The sequence below is a fragment of the Taurulus bubalis genome (genome assembly GCF_910589615.1).
Source record: "Taurulus bubalis genome assembly, chromosome: 19".
NCBI classification, from domain to species: domain Eukaryota; kingdom Metazoa; phylum Chordata; class Actinopteri; order Perciformes; family Cottidae; genus Taurulus; species Taurulus bubalis.
The window spans coordinates 10,251,792-10,268,174 of record NC_136607.1 but is presented as its reverse complement, the minus strand read 5'-3'; the positions used below and the strand labels follow the sequence as shown (position 1 = coordinate 10,268,174).

Below are 16,383 nucleotides of genomic sequence, written 5' to 3'. Positions count from 1 at the left end.
GTTGGAGCTACATACAGAACAGGATATTGGCTACATGTGAGACAAATATATAAGTCAGAACAAAAAAATATTTTTCACGTGTGGCCCTAATCCTTTTTCGTAGCTAGAGATTAACAGAAAATGTAAAACAATCTGGGGGTTAGAAAGAGTTTACCAGAGCACCTTATCTCTGCTTGGGGGAAAATGGCTTAAGTCTTCATAAACTAGCAATAACATCCAAATCTCCAAACAACTGAAGGCACCAACAAAATCATCCAATTTTTTTTTAAACTGTCCATTAGAGTATGACGGTAAAAAGAAGCGTACTCCACCGATGTGTCAACATTTGTAATTAAATCAATGACTGGAAAGTTACTCAGTTGTGTTATTGGTGTACAATAATATACTACATACAGTGACTAGTATCAGAAGTTTATTTTGACTTGTTACAAATGACACAGTTGTCTGTGACGAGGAGACTTGCTTTTAAATATTGTATTCAAGTGTTTTAAGAAATACACACAGTACAATTCAAGAAACATTCTTTAGTACATTTGAAAGGCAACTTTTCTCTAGCTTTTAACACGGTGAAACATTCTGAAGACTTGAGTGCAAAAACACCAAACTGCAGATCAACTTTGAATGCTGCGATATCTTCGAACAATAAGACAAACTGCTTAAAATGTTTTAGGTCAATACAGTTTTTCAATCAAGTTTTCAGTTGTCAAGTCACATTAAATGGCAAACATCAATACACACTTATTGACTTTGCCATAACAAGGAGCGCCTGGTTGAAATGGAAACATATTTCAGAGGCAATGTAATTAAGACTTAAGGTGGTTAAAAGAAGCTGTTACACAATGATGGTTTGGTTAAGAAATACAAAATATTCTATATAAGTGTGGTTTATACATTATTCAATCTGTGGTCCATATTTAGTAAAAGTATCTTCAAACTACATTCACTGAGCTACTTGTTATCTCTAACTTGTTACCCTTGAGTGCAAAAGTGAACTTACAGTAAGTTGTATAACATGCAGCAATTCCCTTTAATAATAACCCATTGCACAAGAAACAGTCCCAAGTTCTGCATACATTTGTGACGCTTGGGGAAAAAGCCCATGCAATATTGCTTTCAAAGGATTTCTTTGTGCAAAAGCAGGAAAGTCTATTATTTAGCTCAAAATTTCGTATTGCTTGGGCCCATTAGTCATCAACTAAGAAAATAAATCATGATTGTGATTTATAAAACCTAAAAATAAAATTATATTCTACAGTTAAAGACTGCAGTTACTATTTGATTCAGTGAACTCTTCTGGCTTTAAGGCACATTGTTTCATAAAGAAACCAATTTTAAATTCTAAGGATTAATATTTGAAAGATTGCATGCACACCGGAGAGTTTCCCAAACTAATGTCATCAACGTTGTGGAAACAGTGCAATGGTGGCGTTCTCTCCAACAATATCTGCAATCTTACTTTCACTTCCTGACAAACTGCATGAGCTTGGTCCTCCTTATGAACATTCAGAATATATTATTACACAGATGGCGCTGCTCTTGTTTCACAGGAAGCAGCAGCTGATTGGACAGAGTGGTTTCTGGCAGTAAACGTTAACCCTTCTCGCCCGCGTCTGTTCAGGCTTTCTATGCAACTTTCTGCTTGGCGGGGGAGAGTTTTCTGTGGAGGAAAGCCTCGACGTCTGGCCAGATCTTGTTGGTTTCTGTCCCAGAGAAGATCTCTAGTACCCCTTTGCTCCTGGAAGGGCAAAGACAATCAAAAATGTGATTTAACTACGTGAACTCCTATTCCAATATTTCACAGCAACGAGAAACACATGTACACGATCTATACACAGTTTTTAATGTGCAGAAAACTGAACACTACCGTAAGATATTTTGTAAGGCAAATAAACAAGTAGTTTTTCATCCTTTCAAGTGAACACTTGTCCATTTCTATTCCCAGTCTGTGCCTGTACTTCTTCAAATGATGAACAGCCTCATGCTGTGGTAAAAATAAGTGGCACACTAGCTAAACATATCCCTGTGGTTTGAGGAAACAGAGTAATATGTTTTCCTGTCTAATTAGTCCAGAAATAGAAAGATGGATGAATGTACAAACTGGGTCGGAGGCCTTGCAAGTCTCGTATTTGTACTTTTTGTTTTACATTTCTTTGCTTGGGTTATTGGTTCTGGTAAACTTTCTTGATAGAAAAATATATTAAAATGAATGTTTGTATATTCATTTAACTAGAAGAAAATGGGTGTTTGCACTTATTAGCTTGTCCTCTTGGTTCTTTAGCAATTCCTCAATCATGCAAGTAAGTATGATGACTGTGTAGGGAGGATAAGGCCAGGGGTCAAGGTTCAGTGGCATTTGCTTATTATCTTTTACTTAAGCGATAATGAGGCGTGCACTTCAGTGAGATATTAAACTAACTAGATTCTGTGTTTAGGGCTGTAAAATAGGTTACTGTAACAAGCATGTCTGAATGTAATCGACATAGACAAAAAATAGGTGGAGGTGTATTTTGATTTATCTGTACTACCTGTAGTACTCCAAGACGGGCTCCGTCTGGGTTTGATAGGCCTTCAGTCTCCGCGTGACCGTGTCTGGTGTGTCATCGTCCCTCTGGACCAGAGGCTCCCCCGTCACATCATCGAAACCCTGAAGGACACACAAACTCCAGTTAATGCTGACTTAATTAGTTAAATACTACAACTGTACAGCATGCTGGAACATGCTGTACTTTTTAAATGCATGGTTTTTGCAAGCTGCAAATGGATGGATGCTATAAAATAAGTGGAAATATATAATACGTATTTACCAGGAAAACTGTGAGAAACCAGCTGAGCCAGAGTTGCTTGAGAAAGGCTTGAGGCACTGTAACTTCCAGTTATGGAACTAGTCCACAACGGAAAGATTTATGCAAACACAGTTCAGGGACTAGAATGTAAACACCGCTCGAGACACAAACATGTTGTCTTTGCTTTCAAACCAGGCGCCCAAAAAGGAGACACAAGGCCGATAGTAATGATGCTGAATAATGTAAAAAGACATTTATTGCGTTGCTTTGTGTGAACAACATTTCAACCCCGTGTGAGACATCATCTCTACGTTGCCATTGAATGCACGTTGACCAACAACCCAGAATAGCAGTTGGTCATTAGATAACGATCTCAAACAAACAGTAGCAAAGTAGAGCACATCATATCTTTTATAGCCACATGCTGGCCAAACCCACATGCTGTTTCACAGCAGACATTTCCCCGTGTAGGGAACAACACAAGTGTTACTAATAACATTAACGACGGCTCTGCTCTATTCAAGTGTCCCAGTGAGTCACGCCAGAGAGTCAACATGCACCGTACCAGGAGCCTGAAAGTGAAGCAGCTGAATGAAATTAAGCCATCATCAATTGTATAATTTACACCTGTGACATGTAACAATGTTGTGGGAACGGTCAAAATCACACTTAGCTTACATAGCAAAGTGGATCTCTGTCTACTGTATCATTTATATAACATTTGTAAAGACAAACTAAACACAAAGTACAGCTGAGGAAGTATTGGACAAATACATGTTTTGACGCGCTGGTTGTGTGAGAGAAAAGTTGGGAGACCAAAGTCAGTAGGGTTCACCATCTGGACGACATGTTCTGCACTAAATTTCCCGGAAATCCATTCAGTAGTTGTTGGACCGACCAACAGACCAACATTGCCATCTCTAGCGCCGCTAGAATGACTGAAATTCAGGTGTATTGAACTGACTTAATTAGAAAGACGAGAAGGAAAGTGTGCACATATCTCAACACTATCTCAAGCCAGTCTAAATAGAAACCTACACCACACAGAATATGGGTCATAGTAATAGCTTGAGGTACATCACGACCACCGACATCCCTTCAAAGTATCAGTCTACTCATATGTGCATTTCAGCAGATGTTATATGATATATTATATTATGTTGTGAAACATGCAGAGACTTGCTTCTTCCGTTTACTCAGAGAGCATGCACAGGCGCTGAGGAACACTTTGAGGTGTATTCATGCATCAAACTATTCAAGTTGTCCTGAGCGCTTAAGTCAGATCTCTGGTACAAGACGTACGTGATGAAATGACCTCTAAGTGTGTTCACTGTTTTAAGGGCAGGTGACAGCTGCTTCAAGAACTAGAAGAAAGAAGAGACACTGCCATTGTTTTTAAAACCCTTAACCTTCATTCCACTTATTATGTCCGTTTCTGTCACATGGTTCCCTCTCAAAAAGGACTGTGAGGAGTAGACTGAAGCCAATGATTAACTCCTCTTACTGTGCAGGTAATCAAGCAGGAACGTGCTGCAAAGCACTGCCTCAGTGAGAACCTGTGACCACAAGCACATCAGCTATGAATCATCCATCAGTTACGCAAACAAGCGGAGTACTTTATAAACCCTAACTCTGCATATGTGGTATATATAGTTAAATGAGTAATAGCTCAGAGGGGATGTACTTACAGAGACTTTAGGAGGGTTGAAATCTACGTTGTAGACTCTGCCGCTGGGAAGGTGAGTCCAGCGTGAGGTGAGCCTCTGTTTGATGGTCTGGAAAGGTACATTAAGGTTGATGACTGTGTCCACACTGTAGGCGTTATCCAGAGCTTCTGACTGGGATACAGTACGAGGGAAACCTGGTAGAGATGGGCAGAGTAAAGCAAAGCAAAAATTACAAGGAGGAAAGAAGGTGATAAATAACTATACCAAAATCCCATCCTGCAGTTGGGTTCATCAATAAAGCCCAGGGGATATGATCAATCCTACCATCAATCAGCCAGCTGCTCTGATCCATCGCTCTCAGGTCCCTCATGATGAGACGAGACATTACGTCATCGGGTACCAGCTGACCTTGATCAATAGAGGACTTCATCAACAGGCCGAGCTCTGACACACACAGGAAACAGAGATAGAGAGAGGAGATACTGTCCATTACAAAACTCTTTGTCTTTGTTCTAACAGCAATGCTACTTACACAACAGTAGTAAATATTAACTGTCCCTCTTGCTGAAAGCATTTACTGAAATTCATTTTCTCCAGAAAATAAAACGTTTGCATGATTTTAGCCGTTTCAACCCTGGCAGTGTTTGCAGTGAGTCCCTCATTGTAAAAACATTCCATATTGTCAAGCGTTTAACACCACAGAACTGTAGTTTACATCGTTAAAAAAAGAACCAAAGATTTACAGACATAAACTATAATACTGGATGACATATGTATAAAATGGTGCACAAAACAGTTTTGACCTTTTGGGTTTGAATATCTAACTATAATCACCATACAATCAAGCTGCATAAGCAAAACAATGTGTCTGCTCTAAAGCTACTTAATGGAACATTTTGCAGGATAATGGATAATAGAAGTTCAGGCATGAGACCAGCTGAAGAAATTAATTTCTTGCAGCTTTGCAGAAATTACCTGAATGTGCTAATATACTGCTGTGATGTAACCATAATAAAAAGCAATGGGTAAAACACAACTCATATGCAGCAAATAACTAGAATTTAACAAGGAAATAAATGGGTACAGCAATGACTGTTATTCTGTGTTGTGTATGTGACACAGACTACTGAATGTGTTGCTGTTTCCTTTATTTGTTTAGCAAACATAATAAATGAAGATGGCACACCAATACGCTCTTGGCCGGTACACTGAACCCAGAAATAGGTGTCTACAAAGCAAAAGGCCTTGTTGCATGGCTACCAGATTATCAAGACAAGTATTGGCAAAGTAAGGAGGAGTCTGCTCCTGATAATGTATCAGTCCGTTTGAAACATTGTGATAGGGTTCATTTGCAGTGCACACACCCAAACAGGCATTTCTGATGTTCAGTTTGATTTGTGAGAAGGTTAGTCAGATGCCCTCTTGAAGTGGAAGGTCACCGGTTCAGTTCAAAGGACTGTTTTGAAAGATTTGAGCTGGGGAAGTCAATAAGACAAAATGCTTTGACTGTCAACTGCTGCAGTGGAGCCGCTCAGCTGAACAATACAAACTGAGGAGCTGGAATGTGTACGACAGTTTAATGGGACATGATGTGGGGAAAGCAGAGACTCCTAACCTCACTGTAACCTTGCCTTTCTGCTTCGATCCTCAGCTGTAAAAACACACCTCTTGCTCTGTAGTCCCTCCTCTCAAGGAACAAAGGTGCAACCTGCCTTATCTTTACACCTCTCTTTATCTTCCTCCAAGGTGATATTGAGGAACAGTGGGCCTCCTTCCTGAACTGGGTAAAGTGTTTCCAGCATATACAGAAAAACAACATCCTGTATAACTTGCAAGTTAGTTTGACCTTGGATCATGAGAGCACATATACTCAGATTCACCACAGCAAGACAAGGAAATTAGCAGTGCTAGTGACTTTATGTTGCACACTTTATATGCTATATAATGTTTGAGTGTAATAATCTGCTTATATTTTATTTTGAGCATGATAATACATGGTGTAAGTACACAGTGCATCCAAAAAACAATGATGTTAAATAAGATTTCTGAAAGGTATGTTTGTTAAACATCTGAAGTTGCAGCATTTTGTTTAAAACCACATCGACACTTGTAAAGACAGGTAACTCTCTTACCGGTTTGGGCATTGACGTTGGCTCTCAAAATGTCCCCACTAGAAATGTGTTTCAGTCCAAAAGTTTTGGTTATGCGCGCAGACACTGTTCCTTTGCCCGACCCCGGAGGTCCCATGATGACAGCACGGAAAATCCGCTGAAGAACCATCTCTGGACGAGTATTTGTTCAAAGTGAGTATTTAGCAACAGGATAGCCGCGTCTGTGTCCTTCCCATGAAACCTCGCTGGATGCTGTGCCTGGACTGGACTGGACCGGAGACGACTAAGTGCGCAACCAAAAGTGGGCGCGTCTTTCGCAGTCTTGACTTTTATTTCCTTACAACATCACAAGGACGAGGAGGAGGAAGCAAACGAGAGTTGTATCCTCATCTGGCCCCGCTGCCACGGAGGACGCACACCGTGAAGAGCTTCTCTAGCAGGCGTGTTGACACACTTCCTCGCCAATGTCACCGTTTACACTGTACGGAAGATGTAACATGTGCATTGTAGCTCTGAGCTGGAGCACGGTTATGCAATTGATCTACCGAAGGGGGAAGCTTGTTGTGAAGGTTGCGGTGATTAATCCCTGCAGAGCCGTGATCCCCTCAGCGGACAGACCTGCAGACTGGCAGGCAGACGAGCTGGGTTGAATAACAACCAGTCTGCTCGCTGTTTTCAGCCTCTAAAACAAAAGAGAGGAGGTTTTTCGGCGAGATTTAAGCACCTGTGTCTGTTTATTCAAAGCAATCTCCGGTTTACTTTGATCTGTTTACAGTCTGCATAAAAATTATGGCACAGTAACCCATTTGTTTACATTTTTGATCACGTTATGTGCCTTTAAGACCCAAAGCTTCGTCAGGCCACGCCCACCGTGTTTTCATGAATGGTTAACTGGCGCCATATAGTGGCCGAAAGTAGCGACGTACAGTTAAAAAAAAAATATTTTTTGTCCTTCCTGCCTTTCCGTAGCGTCGCCTCCCACCAACTTCTTCCTGGACAAACACACGTGGATTTCCACTGACGCCAGGCAGAAACAATAACATGGCAAGCCAGGGGCTCGCCTACGACGGCTGCAATTTCTTCAGACAGAGGCTAGTTTTGTCCACACTCAGCGGGAAGCGTGTTAAAATCTCAAACATACGGTCCAAAGACGACAACCCGGGGCTCCGCGGTGAGTTGCATCTTCACTCTGCATGTGGCGTCGCAGTTAGCGCGGCGGCTAACGTGCTAGCTGTTACGCAGTTGGGAGTGTGTTTGCGTCGGATGTGGGGAAGCCATGGGACAGTAGTGTAGATGTGAGATACATTATATCTTACCTCACTGTACACATTTGTGTCGTTGTTTTACTTGTCAAGAGCATTGGACAAGTGTTTGCAGAGGTGTGCCTCATAATGAAGAGTAGCACATGTGAGGTAGGGTCCTCCGAAGTTCCCACAGGACTTAATCCACTTGTGTACATCCATATGTTTTAAGTACTGTATGCAACATATACTAAATAACGCATTAGTTTGTTCTAACCAACTTGTTGGTATTTCAAAGTTTTGGTAGACTTGGCTTTAATGGAAGAAAACATGTCTTTCGTCCTCAGATTAAGCTGTTGGAAGATGTTTGACTAATTGAATACCTTTCTGCTGTGTCTTTTCCAGATTTTGAGGCCAGTTTCATAAGACTGTTAGAAAAAGTGACCAATGGCTGCAAAATAGAGATTAACCAAACAGGTGAGTGTTATCTTTAGGACAAAACAGTTTACTGCCTGGGCATTGTAGAACTTTTAGGGTTGATCAACACCAGCAGACGGACATCTTAGATATGAATAACAGGGTTTTAGCAAAAGTTATTTAGTGTTTTCAGTATTTGTGTTCTTTCACAATTATTTAACATTTCATTGTACTCTTTCCATGTGGCGTTAGGTGTAGTAACGTTCAGCTTCATTACATCTAGACTGTAAAGTACCACATACTACGTTATGGACTCACTCTCTGTCCCTGTGTCTGTCTTCACAAGGTACTATGTTATTCTACCAGCCTGGCTTGTTGCATGGCGGCTCTGTAGAACATGACTGTAACACGCAGCGCTCGGTTGGCTACTATCTTGAGGCCCTGCTCATGCTGGCTCCATTCATGAAGACCCCCCTAAAGGCCACACTGAGGGGAGTCACCAACGACCCCATCGACCCGACGGTGAGGACACGCATGCATGCGCCCGATTACCTTCTAACTATCTTTTTTTATTGTCATTTTGCACCTTCTGATTAAATTTAGACTCAAATAGCTTGTGAATACTGGGTGGAGCTGAAGCATGCTTTTGCAAAGAAACCTGTCAACTTCTTTACTTTAACCCTTGAATTTATGGGTACCTCCCAAATGATCACTGCTCTCTAGTGCACACATCCTTTCATGCAATTATGGCGGCTCAGATCAACAATGTTGGCGTCTTCACAGGCTGTTTGTCTGAGGTGGCGTTTTTTAGCATAACATAATGGATAATAGGTCAGAAGCGCATTCAGGTTTTTAAATAAATCAGATGTTTTTATACCGACTTGAGAAATTATATTTACAAATGCAGTTTGTTCTCTTCGTTGTGGGTGCCACCCATTTTTGCCCCTGAGTTTGTTTGCATGTTTTAACAGGTTATAGCGGTCTAGTCTCAGCCACTGCATCATTATGTTTGTGTGTGTATAACAAGTGTATAATGTCAACAAAGGACAGACTAGAAAGCAGAAAGAAGTATTGGGGATTCTGGAGAAGGGGATGTCACAGAAAAAAGATTGCTGCTGTGATGGGAAATTGTACATTTCTACGACTTACTAGTGAAGACGTAGAAGCATGTTTTAAGGATGTTAACACTCTGTCTCTTGCAGGTCGACATGCTTAAGTCCACATCCCTCCCTCTGATGAAGAAGTTTGGCATTGATGGAGAGGGCTTTGATATTAAGGTGAGGACATAATGGTGGTCTGTTGATAAGCATGGTGTCATGTTATACATTAAAATATAGTGCTGCAACTTTAGACAATCCTACTCTTGTCTCACTCTCTCTGTTGCTGCTCCCTCAGGTGGTGAAGAGGGGTATGGCGCCTGGTGGGGGAGGAGAAGTATTTTTCTCATGTCCTGTCCGCAGGACCATCCGGCCAGTGCAGCTGACTGACCCAGGAAAGATTAAGAGGATCAGAGGAGTGGCGTATCCTTCTCAGGCTCACAGTCATGGACTTGTATTCACCTGTACTCATGACTGATGTGATACAAACTGTCAATTATAAGCCTTTTCAATCCTGTTGTCTAGTCTACTGATTATTCGTGTTTATAAAAAAGGGTATTGGGGGGAAATAACAATTTTTCCTCTAGTAATATCCTTAAGCCCAATGTGATGGCTTCATATGTTTTGTCAAGAAGCCAAAGATCTTCTCAAAGCAAATCCTCACAGTTCAGTTGCTGAATAAGTTGTGGACTAATTGACATATCTATCCCATCATTAATGTCAAACTAAACTCAGTGTTTTCTCAAGTTTGTGCTCCTTTCAGTTTTAAGTTGAACTGACTATGTCGTATGAGTTTTCAACGGTCCTTGACCATCTGAACCCAGATATTCAGTTCGAGTTTCTCCTCAGATGGCCAACAGGATAGTGGATTCAACCAGGGCCGTCCTCAACCAGTTCATTCCAGACATCTACATCCACACCGACCACATGAAAGGAGCCAACTCTGGCAAGTGAGTACCTCCAATATACATTTTTCAAACGAGCCATCGCTTGTTGCTAAAATAAATTCAGTTTTTAAGTTGTAGTCACTTTATTCAGAGTTTTCAGTCCTCACACCATCATTACGTAAAATTCATACTGACAAACCACACCGGTACCGTAGCATACTGGTTATATGTAAACATAGCCTGGGAACAACACTCTTGCTGCATTTATTAGCAATGTGCCAATTATCCCAGCATATTCAGAGATAGACTCAAAGTAATTCATGTTGGGTGACTGCAGGTCTCCAGGTTTCGGTCTCGCTCTGGTAGCCGAGACGCTGAATGGCTCCTTCCTCAGCGCTGAGATGTCGTCCACGCCGCAGGGGCAGGGAGACCCCATGCTACCAGAGGACCTCGGCAGGAGCTGTGCCAAACTGCTTTTGGAGGAGGTGCATCGGGTAAGTACTGAAAAAACCCATACGGTACTTTCCACACACACTCATCACGTTAGTGCTTTTGGGGGGTTGTCCATTCAAACATAACTCCAGATATCAGTCGTTTTGGCTTGGGATCTGATTTATTGTGGTCTGTAAGTGAAACTAAATGTAAGTGGTGAGGGTTAGTGGCTCACTACCTTTTAGCTGACAGCATGGTTGGATGGTCAACCCTCACTTTGTGTAGGGTTACAACATTGGTTCATTTTAGTCTGTAAGATTATCTCAGGCAAAGTTCCTCTTTACTTAAAGAGATAGATTGGCTTTTTTGAAGTGAGGTTGTATGAAGTTCTCATCCTACCTGCAGTAGATGGTGGTCAGTATGCCCCTAGTTTGGAGAAACCGCCATCCCCTGCAGGTAACAAACTATGGATAAGTAACTCATACAACCCCGCTTCAAAACAGTCCAACTCTAGGACCAACATTTTTTGTATTTGCAGCGCAATCATAGTCTTAGTTAAACGGCTTCAGTATGAAATGCCATCTATTAGTACAGAGGCCGGCAAAACAAACCCCGGAACAATCTGATGCTGATGTAATCAGATTTTTTTTTTATTGCCCACGTCTGGGCTCACTTGATCTCAAAGTGCCTTTTTAGTAAAATAAAGGTTATATGTAGAGAGGCAGACCAGTGAGGATTTGCAAACATAAGGCATTGCAACATTTTTTTTTTCATAGTTTGTGTGTCAGTTGCTCTGAAACTTCAGGCAACAACTGACAGCTCTTTCTTCACCTAACTGATCTACAACGCAACTGCCATTCAAAATACCCCGTCTGTCCTGTTTTATTACCACAATTGAAGCCGACATATTGGTAACCTGCCCGTACTCATCTTTAACAAGTCTGATTTAAAGATTACATCCAATGCTAATTCATTATTGGATACTTTTGAAGGGATGCATTTTCTTCAAATGCTAAGCAGCCACTTCCATGTGGTACACATATTTCCTAGTGAAACTTTATCTGTTGCCTCTCGTTTCCAGCTTGTCCCTGGACAATTCAAAATTCTTGGGGAATACCTGACATAGACAGACCGGACACATTAGAGTAGCACATTAGATTAGCAATACTGACACTTGCTGCCCTTGTTTGCCCGCATTCTCCGGTAATGACCCCACTCTGGAATTCAACTGAAAGACAGTTCATGGGCAGAACCTCAATGTAAATTTAAATTTCATTCAAATCAAATGTTTTGGTTACACGTTTTCTCACTTCCATCTGTTCCATGCTATAGCCTGTTTTAGTAAATCCTGTTTAATAAATGTTGGAAACGGTAGCCTTGCTTTAGAAGAGGTTCCTTGTCCTGTCAGGACTTGCAACTTCTGATGCATTGTTCCCAGTGACAATTTGGTTTCATGCCAGATTTTCATAATTTTTCACAATGTGTGCTGAGCCAGAAGAGGCCGTCGACAACCCACACGTGAACAATTTCATTATAAAATTAAAATAATGAACGTGTCTGTTGTTGAGGAAAATGCCATTATGAACTAAAAACGGACATTTGTGAATTTAAGTCACAGATATGTCGGTGCAGAGGTCAAAGGTCAGTGATCGTTTCAGCAGTTAAGAGGCGTGTCAGCTGAAGAGTGATTGTCCGAACAAGCTTGATGAATGAGGATTCCATGACAGGTGATTTACGGTTATGTTTGAGGCCTCAAAAGTCACATTTTATGTTTCCATATCTTTCTGCCCGTGTAGTGTTTCCCCAAGTGTGCCTTAGGGAAACACTACAAGGCACACTTGTTAGTCTAGTTAGTCTTGCTGGCTGTAAGCCTAACTAAGTTGTCTGCGAGTAAAAACATGTACAGGCAAAACATTATTTCACATAGTCGGGGGGAAAGAGCCCACCTCATCAGAATTTTTACAATTAGATCCAGTGATTGTGTGCCTCCACTCTCAGAGGCTCTTTCTCTCAGCCCCCTCTCATAGGAGCCATGTGAGTCCAGTTAGCTGGTCAGGGTAGTGCTGATTAACTCTGAATCAGGAATATTGTCGGACGCATCCTCTTAACAGAGTGGGTAGCTAACATTTCTCTTGAGCAGCTGCAGAGATTGGTGGACTGAAAGAGTTTTGTTCTTTCTTTTTTTTTTATTATACAGCTGATGATAGAAAATGTAGATCCAGCAGTTCAGTGACTGCACAGCATTTGAATAACTGCTTTTAATACCGTAACTGCAGCGGGAGGACAGGGTGATTTCGAGAGCTGATAGGCGTAAAATGGGAGTGTGAGTCTTGTGCTGGAATAGTTAATTTTTGAAAACCCAGAAAGTAAAAGAGGTTAGCTGGATTCACATTGAAGGGCATGTGCCCTCTGTATCGTGCGTCTTGTTTGCTTAATGGTTAATCAGTACCGTCTTCTTGTAGTAAACCAAAGCTACCTGATGGACATTTTGTTTTTGGAAGCAACATCAACACAGGACAGGAGCTGATGTAAGTGGTTCCAATTTTGTTGAGTTTTGATATAAAGTGATCTTTAAGAGTTTTCTAACTTGGCTTTGTTGAGAGTTTTGTTATGTAATCCAATCCCAATATACTCAGAACACCTCAGGATGTGTTTTTTCTACTAATGTAAATTATGTTGTTCAATGTTAAACTAACAAATACAAAAGATCTCTTTAATTAGTTTATTTCACCCTGTTGACATCCACTCAGTTTGATTTCATTAGGTTTTACAGGTTATAATAATGCTTGAGTTTGTCTGTACCCTTGTGTTTTTCCCCGTTTGATGGTTTGAAAGGGGGTTGCCAGTTGCTCGAAGGATTCAAGGGACTTTTCCATGATGGTCGGTTGGTGTCTGCTGGCCTCTTGGGACTTTAACTGTCTGGCAGGGCCTGAATCTATCAGAGATGCGTTTTATTTCTCATGCTTTACTGAAATGAAGCTGCTTATTTAAAAGGATATGTCGAACAAAAAGTGGGAAACCAGAAACTTCAGGGAAAATATAAGTAACTTCTGTAGCCCAGAACAACAGCACAAAAAGGTAAAGTTGCTCGGACATGGCACTTTTTCATCATTTTTTTTCATCTACAATGACACTCCTTTCACATTTTGCACACTTTAAAATTGGTTATGTTTTTTGTGTATAATGAATCATATCCACCGTTGACTTTTTACTGGAGGCAAATTGTGATTGGTAAAATGTCTTGGACGTAGAAATATGAAAAATTCCCTCATGTAGCCAGATGAATGTGTTTGACAGAATATGGAACATGTGAAGGAGGTGTAGGTATTTGTAAGATTGTCTAGTTAAAGTCATGAAGTATTTGTTTGAAATTATCTTTACAGCATACTAAATTTGATAAAAACATATTCACTGAGCGATGGATTGCAGTGGGCAAAATCTCTGCCTTATTAGCAGTAAAGACAATAAAAACAATGTCGCCATGGTTGGGATGATATGAGTATGTATTTCAATCACATTCCTGCTGACAAGCTGTCCCAATACCATAATACTGGTCTACTTGCATACTTGGTTAGAATGGATGCACACTACAAGAAACACATTTTGTTTAGCTTACTATAAACAGCATTCACAGAATGGGCATCCAGTTTAATGTTCATTTGGGCTTATAAACAGCTCCCTGAGTGTCTGGTAGTCTCTTCATACCAGCTGGGGAATAGCACAGAGCTGCTGTCAAGTAATCACGACAACATGTGATCACTTGGATACAGAGAGTGGATCCTCTGTCCTTTAAATGTCAGAGGGAGGGGGGGTCCTTGGCAACAGACTAGAAGGTCATAGGGGGCAGGACAATGCAGCATTATTAAAGAAAAAACATATTGTAGAGAGATAACAATAAATATATCCGCTGTCATTAAGGATTTTTTTTTTTTACAAACTACTTCAGGAGATTGACATGCATATACAATTTTGGAAAATGATCACGGTACTCAAAACGCAACAAAACTGTAAATATATATGCTACATGAAGTTTAATGTTTGTTTTTCAGACATTATCATCTGGAATTTGTGTCGGCGCTAAAACATCTGGCCTACAAACCTAACTATGTTATGCAAGTGTAGATGCTATCAGTGTTGGACCTGAGATGATCAATTCCCTGTCATAGGGTCGTTGAGTCCTTTTCGAACATCTCCGCCTCCATGACGTATATTTCTGTGTTGTTTTTGTTGTTAAAACGAATTGCCCCTCCTCTCTCTCTCTCCCTCTCTCGGTTTTAGGGTGGCTACGTGGACTCATCCAATCAAAGCCTGACGCTGCTCTTGATGACCCTTGGCCAACAGGACGTCTCTAAGGTTCTGCTCGGACCCCTCTCCCCATACACGTAAGTCATCCTCACTCAATAATAGACATACAGCCGTGGCTTATTTATAAGTTACTACACCGATGCACTTTGTTATTCTTCTGCTTGGCAAGTGACTATTCCAAAGTTCTCGTCCCGCTGTAGAGCATGAAATACTGGACAAATTAACGGAGGCAAAAAATACACTCTACTTTGACTCATTGTTTTTTTTTATGGATTTTCACTGAAAAATACCACAATTTGCTAAAGGTTATAACTAAGTTGCTCTTAAATTGAATGTTCCATGCTCCCAAAAGTTGTTGGTTCTCGCTGCAAACACACACTGAGCTCTGCAGTTCACATACACAATATGCTCTTGCAATGAGTACAGCTCAAAGTATATGCTTGTACAAGGGTAAGAGAGCAAATGCAATTTCATGCATTAGAATTTGTTTTGATTTTATTTATTGTGTAACAGGCAGAAGAATAACAAGACTCCGTTACATTCAATGGACTTTGGATTGCTCTTTTTTTCTTTTCACAAATTGTTGACGTGCTTTTGCATTCCTGTGTTATCATGGGACTTGGCCAGCTGTGCTCCCATGGCTAGTGTCCTCATGGAGTGTGCGCTTGTTGAATGTATGATGAATTAATATATTTATTATACATTTGAACTAGTATTTTTTTGTAAACTAATAGAAAAGCAACTGAATACAAATTTGATTTCAGACATCTTTATCATCACGAATGTGGAGAGAACTATGAACTGTCCATTTTCAGTTATCATGGTACCGGTGCTGTGTTCCTCTCAAGTACAGTACTATGATAACTGAAGATTGGCAGTGCCATCACAATGCGCTCCTCATTACTCGGGTAATGCTGATTTTTCTTTTCCTTTCTTCTGAAGACCAATGAAATCCAGTTTAAATGTTTTCCATTGTTTTTGATCCTATAAATTGGAATCTTTTACATTTTAGACATTCAAGCTTTAAGAATTGAAGGTAAGGTTCATGAGATAAGAACGGGCTGATGCCCTTTGACGGTAACCTACGTCATTTGAAGCACACAGCATGCAGTAGACGGAGGACACTATGTTGTGAAACTCCCAGTGTGTAATGTGTTGACAGTTGGACTATATTTCCTCCAATTTGGGGTGAACGCCTCTCCTTCATGAAACTGAAATGATATCTCCCATTTGTCTTTCTTCCCCCACCGTCTCTACAGAATCGAGTTCCTCCGACACATTAAAGATTTCTTCCAGATCATGTTCAAGATCGAGGTTCAGAAGCCTTCAGAAGACGAAAGGAAAGGAGGGGACAAGGTCCTGATGACTGGTGTAGGAATCGGTTATAGCAACATAAACAAAACCCTGAAATAAATACTTTTTTTTTTTAAATAAACATGTCTC

At 40.7% G+C, this 16,383-nt stretch overlaps 2 protein-coding genes across 3 annotated transcripts; one reads left to right on the top strand and one right to left on the bottom strand.

The window, feature by feature from the left end:
• Positions 1–425: 425 nt before the first annotated feature.
• Positions 426–6,730, bottom strand: ak3 (adenylate kinase 3; the record flags this gene model as incomplete). The annotated part of the gene is made up of 5 exons (XM_079235450.1): positions 426–1,735; positions 2,526–2,644; positions 4,472–4,644; positions 4,775–4,894; positions 6,583–6,730. 5 exons carry the CDS (start codon positions 6,728–6,730, stop codon positions 1,624–1,626), a joined length of 672 nt encoding a protein of 223 aa, XP_079091576.1. The 3' UTR covers positions 426–1,623.
• An 852-nt stretch (positions 6,731–7,582) lies between these two features.
• On the top strand, positions 7,583–16,371 carry rcl1 (RNA terminal phosphate cyclase-like 1). 2 transcript variants are annotated; one of them, XM_079234674.1, is made up of 9 exons: positions 7,583–7,732; positions 8,208–8,279; positions 8,566–8,741; positions 9,422–9,496; positions 9,615–9,739; positions 10,141–10,266; positions 10,541–10,697; positions 14,914–15,017; positions 16,200–16,371. In XM_079234674.1, exons 1-9 carry the CDS (start codon positions 7,603–7,605, stop codon positions 16,351–16,353), a joined length of 1,119 nt encoding a protein of 372 aa, XP_079090800.1. In that variant the 5' UTR covers positions 7,583–7,602; the 3' UTR covers positions 16,354–16,371. The 2 variants fall into 2 exon arrangements, with proteins under 2 accessions (XP_079090800.1, XP_079090801.1); XM_079234675.1 differs by lacking the exons at positions 7,583–7,732; positions 8,566–8,741 and having other exon boundaries at positions 8,210–8,279.
• Positions 16,372–16,383: the final 12 nt, after the last annotated feature.

What these genes read in the sequence shown, in the direction of transcription:
- rcl1 (XM_079234674.1), top strand. Translation starts at nt 7,603, where the DNA reads ATGGCAAGCCAGGGGCTCGCCTACGACGGCTGCAATTTCTTCAGACAG. An exon ending in AAAGGAGCCAACTCTGGCAA is followed by an intron (nt 10,267 to 10,540) that starts GTGAGTACCTCC and finishes GGGTGACTGCAG; the next exon opens with GTCTCCAGGTTTCGGTCTCG. An exon ending in TTTTGGAGGAGGTGCATCGG is followed by an intron (nt 10,698 to 14,913) that starts GTAAGTACTGAA and finishes TCTCGGTTTTAG; the next exon opens with GGTGGCTACGTGGACTCATC.